This window comes from Tamandua tetradactyla, chromosome 2 (genome assembly GCF_023851605.1).
Source record: "Tamandua tetradactyla isolate mTamTet1 chromosome 2, mTamTet1.pri, whole genome shotgun sequence".
NCBI lineage: Eukaryota > Metazoa > Chordata > Mammalia > Pilosa > Myrmecophagidae > Tamandua > Tamandua tetradactyla.
Window position 1 is genome coordinate 13,875,877 of NC_135328.1, and position 10,891 is coordinate 13,886,767.

The 10,891-nt window shown below is 58.4% G+C and overlaps 1 protein-coding gene across 6 annotated transcripts in view; it reads left to right on the plus strand.

The window, feature by feature from the left end:
- The window catches only part of COL5A1 (collagen type V alpha 1 chain), a 168,859-nt gene that overhangs the window by 154,801 nt on the left and 3,167 nt on the right, over window positions 1–10,891 (plus strand). For 4 of the 6 annotated variants that reach the window (XM_077139687.1, XM_077139670.1, XM_077139715.1 and 1 more), the window contains exons 64-65: window positions 326–394; window positions 4,264–4,497. In XM_077139687.1, coding sequence (XP_076995802.1) covers window positions 326–394; window positions 4,264–4,497 — 303 coding nt within the window. Of the gene's footprint in view, window positions 1–325; window positions 395–458; window positions 528–4,263; window positions 4,498–10,891 lie in introns of all 6 variants that reach the window. The other 2 variants (XM_077139695.1, XM_077139680.1) reach the window with 1 other exon arrangement.

Below are 10,891 nucleotides of genomic sequence, written 5' to 3' on the forward strand. Positions count from 1 at the left end.
GCCCTCGTCCCTGGGAATCGACTCATATCCCTTTCAGGAGCCCAGCAAGCATTTCGAGTGTTTGCCACGTGCCAAGTGCCCTATCAGACGCTGGGTGTAGGCAAACTGAGAAAACGCAGGGCGGGATCCGGCAGGGGCAGCCTCTTAAAGAGCACCGGGCACCCGGCTGCCACCCTCGCCAGGGCCTGTGTCAAAGGCCCCGGTGTCCTTGGTGGCCTCTGGAGGTGTGGACGTGCAGGACGCGGGAGCTGTGGGCCCGGGCAGAGGATTAACCCTTTCATTTTCTGTTTCTCTCCCTCTCTACCTGCCCGCTCGATGTGTTTAGGCCAGAATCACTTCTTGGCCCAAAGAAAACCCGGGTTCCTGGTTCAGTGAGTTCAAGCGCGGTAAACTGGTAAGGAGGCCTCTCTCTCCCAGGCAGCCATGGCTTTAAACCCGCCCCGTCTCGTATCTTACAGAGTAGAATGGCCCGCTGGCCCAAAGAGCAGCCTTCCACCTGGTATAGTCAGTACAAGCGGGGCTCCCTGGTAAGTGGCGCCTCGGCCCTGCACCCGGCGCCGCCCGCTTGTGGCCCAGCCTGGCTCCTGGCTCTGCATGGGCGCCGCACACCACCTGCTCCCGCCCGCTTGGCCACACCCTTCCTGCCGCCACGTGACAGCAGGCTCAGGAGAGGCGCCCAGTGCTCCCTCCCCCGTCCCCACCGCCCCCCACGAGAGTTAATTTCAGCCTCGGAGGAGGCGGGTGGTCTCCCTTTTAGATCTGGGACACGCGCTTGGCGTGTGGGGAGGCCTGAGCTGCAGCAGGGAGTGGGCCCCCCCCAGCCGGTCCCCCCCGGAATTGGAACCAAAGACGCCTGGTGTGGGCGGACTCCATTTTGCCAAGTCCTAATGGCAGATCCGGGCCTCTCAGAACCCACGGAGTCCTCTTCAGGTCCCACAGCCTCAGCGCCCCTCCCTCCGTGCTCACCCACCCCACCCCACCTCGGGCATGGCCCAGCAGGGCTGCAGCTTCCATCTGGGAGTTCTCCCTTGGGGGGAACGAGACTCCAATAATACAACTCAAAAATGAAAGGCAATCGGCCTCCCTCAAAAGAACCCAGCATGCTGCTTTTCCAGCCAGTCCAGAGGCCGGGAGCCAGGGGGACTTATTTGTGGGAGGCCAGGAACTGCTTCCCGGCCCTGGAGCCCATTCCTCAGGCACGCCAGGACTTTGAATTGGGCCCCTCTCTAGAAGGATGCACGGGATTCTCTCTCCTCCCAGCAACATAAACGACAAAGCGTCCAGCACAGGGTCCTGTAGGGTACACGCCCCCTCCTTCCTTTCCTTTCTGTGACCCTGGGTGTCCTGCCCCCGAGTGGCCCTGGAGGGAGATTCTTTCTCATCAGAAGTGGCCAGTGGGCTGCATGCCTCGCATCCTCACCATCAGACACTGCTCCCTCTCCCCAGCCGGCCCGACACCTACCCCTCTGCCTGGGCTTGGAGGCCACGCGACCGAGACTCTCTTGGTTTTCCTCCAAGAGTTCAAAGGGCAGCAGCTCCCAGCCGGCCTGTGGTCTGTCTGCACTTCCCAAGGGCCCCTTGTCCTCAAGCTTGAAGCCTTCAGTGCTAATTATTAATACGTCACGCCGTCATTGCCAAGTCCTATCGGCTCATCTCCAGCCGCTCTTCAGGCCTGGCCCACCTTGCCACGGCTTTGGAAGTCTTCCTGTTCTCCTTCTTTGCCGTGAATTGCGGGAGCACCCGTGCTCCTTCTCCTCCAGCTGGTTTCCTCCCCTCTACCTCTTCTGTGCTCTCTTCTGGCACACAGAACGACCTGACGTGGGTGCACACCCAGAGACCAGGGATGCTGGAGCTGGGCGGGTGCAGGCGGCCAGGGGGCAGGAGCGGCAGGGGCGGTGCAGGCTGCCCTGCCAGGGGACGGCAGGGGCCTTTCTGCAGGCTTCAGGCCCATGTGCTGGGTCCCGACTTCTCCAAACCGTGTGTGACGGCCACCCCTCCAAAGCCTCACTCTGAGGGACGGCCCCAACACCCATTTTCAGCCAGCCCCATAAAGAGCCCAACTCCTGCTTTGGGCCCATTTTGTGCAACAGTTGGCAAAGGGTGGAGGTGAGGGCTGGTCCAGGAAGATTCACTGCCATGTTGCTTCTAGCTCTCTGAGCAGCCTTAGTGGCAGAAGAGGGGGCCAAAGTTCCCTCCTCAAAAAACAGGTTTTTTATCTGAGCCGGGTGGCCCTGGGCCAGCCCACTAGGATGATGCTGCAGGGACCCCCTCCCCACCAGGAGAGAGGGGCTCGCTCTGGGGTTCTGGGGTCCCAGTGCCAGGGCCTGGGGACTGGGCTATGCCCGGTCAGTGCTCAGGGCTCAGGTCCTTCTGTGTCCAGCACTCTGCTGGCCTCTCCCTGGGCATGCAACCTTCCGGAGTCAGTCAGATTTCCTCTCCGATGGAGCACCGGATGGGACCCGGACTTCCGGTCAGTATTCAGCTTTCATCCCCAGGGTCCACCTGTGTGGTGTGCTGTTGCTGTATCCAAGGGCATGGAGTTTGCCAAAAAACCCTGGGGCCACAGTGTGTTCTCATTGCTTGGGTGGAGCCAAGCAGGATCCCTGGGCTCAGTGATTGTATAGAAAAAATGGATCATAAGACGCATCCGCCCCTACTTCCTTCTCCCACCCAAGCCAAACTCTGCTGCCATCACCAATTTAAATCCTCCTGTGTGCTAGGCACAGTTGTTTTGGTATGGGGCGGGTGCAGGCTCAGAAGCAGATGGGTGGTGGCAAGGGCAGCTGCCCAGGGATGGGACCTGCCATCCCAGACCCTGACATCCATCGGGCTTAGTCCCTGATGCCAAGGAGCACTTGTCTATGAGGAGCACAGCCTTTCCCGCAGGTATGGACTTCTGAGGTTCCATCTGGGGTGGGAAAGAAAGATATGCTTCATTCCAGGGAGGTAAGGAATCATCCACATTCCCAGGCTGAGTCAGGCTTTTCAAGAGACTTGCATTTGCAAGAGATGCAGAAATTGAAATTCATCCATCTGGGCTCCCTGTGCCAACCCTGACACCTGGTTGAACTGAAGGGCCCAGTTTTAAAAAATCTGGCTTTCCACGCTGAGGTTGCTGGGTAGCTGCATCAGCCTTCTCGAATGTTCCGCCCTGGATTTGCTGCCAGAGAGTGCACGCCACCTGGCCCAGGGTGCCCTGTGCTTCCTCCCACCCAGCAGAGGGCCACCCAGACAAATGGGGTACCACGTCAGCCCACAGCCAGACGACCCCCCTTCACTGATTGACCATGCCAGATGAAGTCTCACTCCTGGGGAGGCCTCGAGCCCCACCCTCTACCCTCCAGGAATGCTCCCTGGTCACCCCTGCCCCTGAGGCTTCCTGCCCCCGATCTGTGAGGCCAAGTACATCTTGAGCACTCGGCAGGTGGCTTGGTATTTGTCAACAGAGAGTGAAGGGGCTCTTCCCATGTGCAGGCTGGGTTAGGCCACGGGAGCCAAACCCCAGGCTTGGGGCACTTAGGATGCCGCAGGGAGACCAGGATTGGTATGGGACGTTCAGGGAGGTCTGGGGGCAGAAAGCAGGGCCTAGGCTGGCCCTCAGGACTGGACCTCCTTAGGGGGATAATTCCAGCCTGGGACCCAAAGAACCAGTAGGGGTTAGCACCTCCCAGCAGGGTGGGCAAGGCTGCAGAGGGGCAGAGGCCAGAGGAAGAGCTCAGAGCTATCCAAGGAGCAGAAGGAAGTGCAGCCCAGCAGGAAGGGGTGGCGGGAGCAAAGGGGAGAGGCCAGAGGTAGCAGCAGGTGGGCAGTAGCTCCAGGAGACCCCAACCTGTGCCTCTGGGGGGCAGGAGTTCCTCCAGGCCCAGCAGCAGGAGCTGGGGATCTACTAGCATGCAAAGACGCAACCTGCCTGCCCTCGGGGCGCTTAGAGTCTTATGGGGGGACAAACGCCCAAACAAGTTCAAGGGTGGCAGCCCCCGTGGGCCATGGCATCAAGTGCAGGAGCACCTAACACAAGTGGGACTAGGGATCAGGGCAGGCTTCCTGGAAGAGGTGACCCAAGAGCTGAGACCTGGGAGGATGAGCAGAATGGGGACAGTGCGTTACAGGCAGTGGCCTTGCTGCGGCCCACTGCCAGTGTTGACTGCAGGGTGGCTGACCCCTGTGCAACCTGAATGATGTGGGCAAGGGTCTGTTGGCACGGTGTGTCCCCATGCTCCCCGCTTCCCCGCTGAGTCTCCACCCTCTATCCCTGCCCCGCAGCTCTCCTACGTGGACGCTGACGCCAACCCTGTGGGTGTGGTCCAGATGACCTTCCTGCGGCTGCTGAGCGCCTCTGCCCACCAGAATGTCACCTACAACTGCTACCAGTCGGTGGCCTGGCAGGACGCTGCCACGGGCAGCTACGACAAGGCCATCCGCTTCCTGGGCTCCAACGACGAGGAGATGTCGTATGACAACAGCCCCTACATTCGCGCCCTGGTGGACGGCTGCGCTGTGAGTGCCCACGGGTCCGGGGCGGGCAGGGCAGTGCCACTTGTAAATGCCACTCCTTGGTTCGTCAGTCACCCGCCACGCCTAGGAGTACCTGCCATGTGCCCGTCCCTGAGCCACGAGCTGGTCTCAGGGTACCACTTACCCAGGCACCCCAGCCACTGCCAAGGGCCCTGGAACCCTCAAGCCTGGCAAGGGCTTCCAGAACCTGCCCCCTGTGCCACAGCCTGGGAAAGGAGATCTGAGCCTAAGGTGAAAAGCCATCCCTGGGTGTGACATGGAGCATAGAGCCAAAGGACTGTGGGTTGCTGGTCCACTTGGAATTCGGAGACCCCTGTCCTTAGATCCCTTTGGGAGTGTCCGGAAGCAGGCCCACAGTGGCCGCTCTGCAGGCTGTTAGCAGGCCGGTTCTCAGAGAGCCCCAGACCCAACGTTTTGCCCCACTCATGGGTCAGCTCCCACCTCCCTTGTGAGCCGGGAGAAGCCCGGGGAGGGGTGTCCTTGCCCAAGGCCACGCAGGAAGTCTGAGCTGGAGTTGGGGTTCAGACCCAGGCTCATGGGCCTGCGTCTACCCAGAGTGAGGCCTGGAACCCCAGCTGGGGGCAGCTGCTTGGGACCATACCGAGGGGGCCTGTCCTCTCTGGGCAGCTGCATGGGCTCGGGATGTGTTTAGGGTATAGCTGCATGGAGGGGCCCGGCGTCCCTCCTGTGCCTTTCAGGCAGCTGGGCATGGGGCTAGCCAAGAAGTATTGCCCATGTCTCACTGTGACACCCGACATCAGACTCCAGATCCCCCAGGCCAGCTCCTACCGGGGACGGGCTAATGTCCCCTCCTCACGTTGGCCCCGGCACCACCTCCATCTACCCTCCCCTCGGGTTTCAGGGTTCTCTCTGCATGGTGCCAGCTTCCGGTGCACTGGGCTCTGAAGCCCCATGGTGAGCCACATATAGGTCATACCACAGCCTCCAGCTCCAGTAGGGTCCTCTCTCATGGATTTCAGAGTCATGTAACCACCGAGTAACCCTGAGCCCAGAGACCCCCCCCCCCCACCCAGGCCTCTCATGACCAACACCCCACTTTCTGAACAGAGATGGTGAGTTTGTCAGAAGTGCAGCACAGCATGGCCAGGCCCAGGAAGGGTGTCTCTAAGCACCAAACAGCTCCCAGTGAGCACCTGCCCCTCCCTCCTGCAGGGAACATCCACTTTGCCTGCCGAGTGCCCACTCAGTCACTCAGAGGCGTGCTTGGGATGTAAGGTCTGTTTCCCGAGCGTCTGTTGAGCAGCGCAGGTGCTGAGAGGTCCTGGCCCGGGGCTCAAGGGTGGGTTTTGTAAGGCAGGGCTCAGGCAGGCAGGTTCGGCAGCCAGCGGCACTGCTCAGGGCTGTACACAGGATTCGACTCCAGGCTCGCTTGGGTTCCATCCAGAGCCCCAGCCCCAGGGCTACGATTTCCTTTTTCCCTAAACAAAAAGTTACCCCTGACTGCCTTTGAGGATTAAAGGGCAGACATGGGGCAGGGCTGTCTGCACCTGGGGCTCGGCCTCTGTTCCCTGCTTCCACTGTTGTCTGGGCCTGGCTTGGGACGTACTTCACTTGCAGCTGTGGAATGCACAGCTCAAAGGGATCCTCTTTGGGGCAAGGGCCTCCAAGAACATTAGGGCACCACCCCTGTCTGACATTGATCCAAGTTCCCAACCTGTTCCCTCCCCGCCTGCTTTGCAGAGACTGCAAATACCTCATCTTTGCCCCTTCCTTGACAAATCACAAATGAAGCAAACCATAGTCCCCTTCTTCACAGGGCTGTTCAAAGAGCACTTGAAATTAGGCATAAAAAGAGCTAGGTGAACCCCCAGTCCCTTTTCCTGTTTCAGACAGCATGGCACCCATCTCAAGGTGGAAGAGAAAGCATAGGGCAGGGTCTGGACAAGGAGCCTTGTTTGGCTTTGAGCTTCCTGGCTACCAGGGCAAAAAGGGCAACCCTCTACTCGACCCAAGGCATGTCCTCTGGTAGATGGAAAAAAGCCAGCTCTCTGGAAGAGAAGAGCCCTGATCACAGAAGGACCTGGGGGCCCCTTGTGGGCTCGGTTGGAGGAGAGTCCTAAGATGATCCAGGTTCCCCCACACTCCCCTTCTCCAAATGCCCTTCCCTCTCACAGCAAAACTGGGAGGTTCGAGAAGATTCCAGCAACCATGTCTAACCCAGAACCCAACCTCCTGGTTCTGTCTGCCTCCCCAAACATGTCCAAGCTCAGCTCTTCCTTAATTCCACAATCAAAAAGTCTTCTAATGCCCAGCCCAGTTTCTTCCACTGAATTGGCATCATCTGGGTCAGGGCAGCCCATGATCGTGCAGGACTGTCGGACATTTCAGGACATTCAGCACCTCCAGCCTCTGTCCCCACTTCTGGGTGAGAACCACTGAGGTAGTCTTCACTTCACATTACAGAGGCAAGACCCGAGACCCAGAGAGGTATAGGGACCATTGCCCATGGTCCCTAAGAACAGGACAGAGCTAGAGTTCAGTCTCCTAATCCTACTTCAGCATTCTTCCCAACACAGCTCCTTCCTGGGATAGCTCACCTTGATTGCCTCCACTGACAGGGAGCTTACTACCTCTAAGGCAGCCCAGCGCATGGGTGCCGTCCCAGTGTTAGGAATGTCTTCTAGTGACTGAGCTAAAATCTTCTTGCTGGTAATTCCCACCCATACTTCCTAGCCCTGTTCTAAGTCATGCAAAGGAAACCAGGTTCTATGCCAGGTTTCCCAACCTCAGCTCCATTGGAATTTGGGGCCAGATAATTCCATGCTGTGGGGCCATGTTGGGCTTTGAAAGATGCTCTGCTGCATCCGTGGCCTCTACCCACTAGATGCCATGGCACCCCCTCACCCAGGTGTGGCAGCCAAAAAGTTTTGTCCTAGTGGGGAACCACCGTTTGACACAAAGAGCAAAGCCCAAAGCAACTCGAACAGCTTCACCTGCTGCAAGGGCTGGGCAGACCCTGCTCCCTAATCCACCGTGTCAAAGAAACCAGAGCAGCTCACAAGTGGGGCCCATGACCTGGGCCCCCAAAGCTGACATCCAATCACATTCTAGGCCATGCCCTCAGGTCACCTCCCTTCCCACAAGGCTGCTGTGCTAAGAACAGCGTGCCTGCCCCTTTCTCTCACCCCAGTCCCATTGTGGCATCTCCACAGCCAAGGAGGGTGCTAAGAGGGGGCAGCTCCTTTCCCCAACACATTTTGCTTCTAGAAAGAAAAGATGCTCTTCCTAGAAGGGTGGGGAGATGATGGCCAAAGGTGTCAAACCTGCCGAGGGGCAGGGCCAGCCCCGTGGTCAAGCTGGAGCGGGGCCTCCGGTGCACGGGCCCCCCCAGCTCCCGCCACAGCATGGGGACGAGTGGCAGGGCCATCAAGGGAACCATGCACTCTCTGCTCACCCTGATTCCCTGGAAAGTCCAGCCACAATTTTGAAAAGTTAATCCCTCCCTTTCCATTATGGGGCCTTGGCCCCAGGAACCCTGCTTCACTTATATATAAGAACTACCAAAAACCAGAAATTTCAGCACAGGGCATCATTTGGATTTGCAACCACAGCCCTCGATCCCATGGCTGACGGGCTCCTGAGTGGGCCCGGCCCCGTGGAGGGGCACAAATCACCAGGCAGCCAGTCTGAAAGTCCTGGCCACATAAATCCAGCTGCTAGTGCAGCTTTGTGTGCGTCAGGGGGCCCTCAGTCCCCGATAATGGCTATTTATGCCTCTGGAAGAGTGGGCTAAGGGAAGCAGCACACATGCTTGCCTGGCTTTAAATGCACCTCTATCTAAGTGCTCTGATAATTGGAGCTACGGGGCCCCATAAATCCAGGTGGGTCACCCCACCCGTGCAGCAAGCCCAGCCCTCCCTTGGATGGGGAAGATACATGGATGCTGCCACCAGGAAGCTATGTCCGCCCACCTCATGGGGGTGGAGCCCTGCTGCTCGGCTCTCTGGCTGGGGGGAAGCCCCAGGCTGCCTGAGCCCCGGTGCTGAGCTCCCGGGATAACACTGCTTTCCAGCCCTGCTGGGCTGGGGGTCAAGCCAGGCGAGGGGCCGAAGCCCAGGAAGAATAAGAGTACAGACACAGCCCTGGGGCCTCCTCGCCCGCCTGGGTGAGGGATGGACAAGGAGGTCAGCCGCCTCCTGGGGGCACAGAAGTCTGGGGGGGATGTAAGGAGTGCCAGGCTTCAGGGACACAGGCCAGCCCCCCGTGCCTGCCCCTGCCTGCCCATCAGCCCCAGGGCTGCAGTGGTCTCCATTTCCCTCCCCAGAAACTGAGAGTGTAGCCACCCACTCAGGCGGACCTGAACCCCCAGGCACTGGTCTTTGCTTGGCCTTCCGACACAGGTGTGCATGGTGCCCTGGGCTGCTGGTCCCAGCCCCCTTGGATGCTCTGCAACAGGAACCCAGGATGGCCTTTCCCAAAGGATGGCCTGTGAGCCATGCTGCTCAGAAGCATCTGAGCTGCCCATTAAAAGTGCAGGTTCGGGGCCCCAGCCCAGACCCAGCAAACCAAAAGCTCTAGGGATGAGTCAGATCTGCATGGTGTTTGCAGCCCCTAGAGAATCCATGTTGGTCCTCAAGTTCAAATTTCAGCTCTAAGGTGACTCCAGCCTGACCCCAGCAAGGGGAACGGGTGCTTGCCAGTGCAGATGCAGGGCTGGGAGCCAGAAGTCTGGGAGGTGAGTGGGAATTCAAAGGAGGGGCATCAGGAGACCCTCCTGTGTTAGTTTGCAAACTGCTGGAATGCAATTTACTAGAACTGGAATGGCTTTTAAAATGGGAGTTTAATAAGTTACAAGTTTACAGTCCTAAGCCTATAAAAATGTCTACACTAAGGCATCCAGGGACATACACCTTAGTTCAAGGAAGGCCAATGGGTCAAGAGCACCTCTATCAGCTGCATAGTCATGTGGCTGGCATCTGCTGGTCCCTTGCTCCTGGGCTCCGTTGCTTTCAGCCTCTGTTCCTGTGGGGGTTCCTCACTCTGCTTCTCCGGGGCGGGCTCTCATCTCTTGGCTTCCCCTGGCTCTTTCCAGATTCTGGCTTGTTTAACATCTCATGGCGATGCCTCTAAGCATCTCCAAACATCCGTGTCTCTGTTCTCCAAGTGTCAGCATCTGTGTCAGCGCTCTTTCTGATGGCTTTGTCATTTTTCCAAAATTTCCCCCTTTTAAAGAACTGCAATAAGCTAATGAAAGCACACCTAGAATGGGTGGAGTCACGTCTGCATCTAATCAAAGATCACACTCACAATTGGGCACAACACACCTCCATGGAGAGACCCAATTAAAAATTTCTGCCCTATAAAATTGAATTAGGATTAAAAGAAAAGGCTGCCTCCACAAGATTGGACCAGAATTAAGACATGGCTTTTGGGGGCACATAATATTTTCAAACCGGCACACCTTCCCAGGATAACCAGCCACCCAGGCCTTGCGGTCCAGGCAGGGCCACATGTGCTGGCAAATGGGTTTCCTTTTGTTCTCACCTCTGGTCTACCCAGGGTTCAGGTGAGAAAACTGTCTTGCAACAAACCACCCCAAAAAGCAGCAGCTCAAAACCACACGCTCTCCTTCTTTCACCTGGTCTCTGGTGGCCAGGACCCCAGGAGCCAGTCTGCTGAACAGAACCTCTGTCCCTAGATGGCCCACCCTGGGGCTGCTGGAAGGCGGCTTCTCTTCCCTGCCACAGGGGCCTCTCCCCTGGGCTGCGCATGTCAGGGTAGGAGTGTGTGATCTGAGAGAGCCAGCGCACCCAGGACAGACGCCTTGGGGACTTTTATAACCTCACATGGGAAGTGATGCACCCCACGCTCCCCAATTCCTACCTGCCACGCCGGCCAAGCCCAGTGCGGTGCAGGAGCTACCCAGGGCACAGGCCTGGAGGGGCATGGGTACACCTGTTTTCTGACAGCTCACCCTCAGGAGGGTTCTTCTCTGCCACATCTGGTGCCAGGGCCTTATGTCGCCATTGCAGGTGTCCTGCATGCCCTCCCCACCAGGGTCTGCTCAACCATTGACCCACCCTGCCTGTGGAGGGAGGCCCCGAGAGGTTTCTCCCGCAGTCGTGCTGCTGGTCAATGTCAGGGTCAGGGCTGGACGTCAGGGTATCTCATCTGGGGGTCAGGACTGGATGTTGGGGCGTCTTGTGCCAGGGTCAAGGCTGGACGTCGGGGTGTCTGGTACAGTGTCAGGGCTGGATGTCAGGGTGTCTGGTCCTGGGGTCAGGGCTGGATGTCAGGGTGTCTTGTCCCAGGGTCAAGGCTGGACATTGGAGTGTCTGGTACAGGGTCAGGGCTGGATGTCAGGGTGTCTGGTCCCGGGGTCAGGGCTGGATGTCAGAGTGTCTTGTCCCAGGGT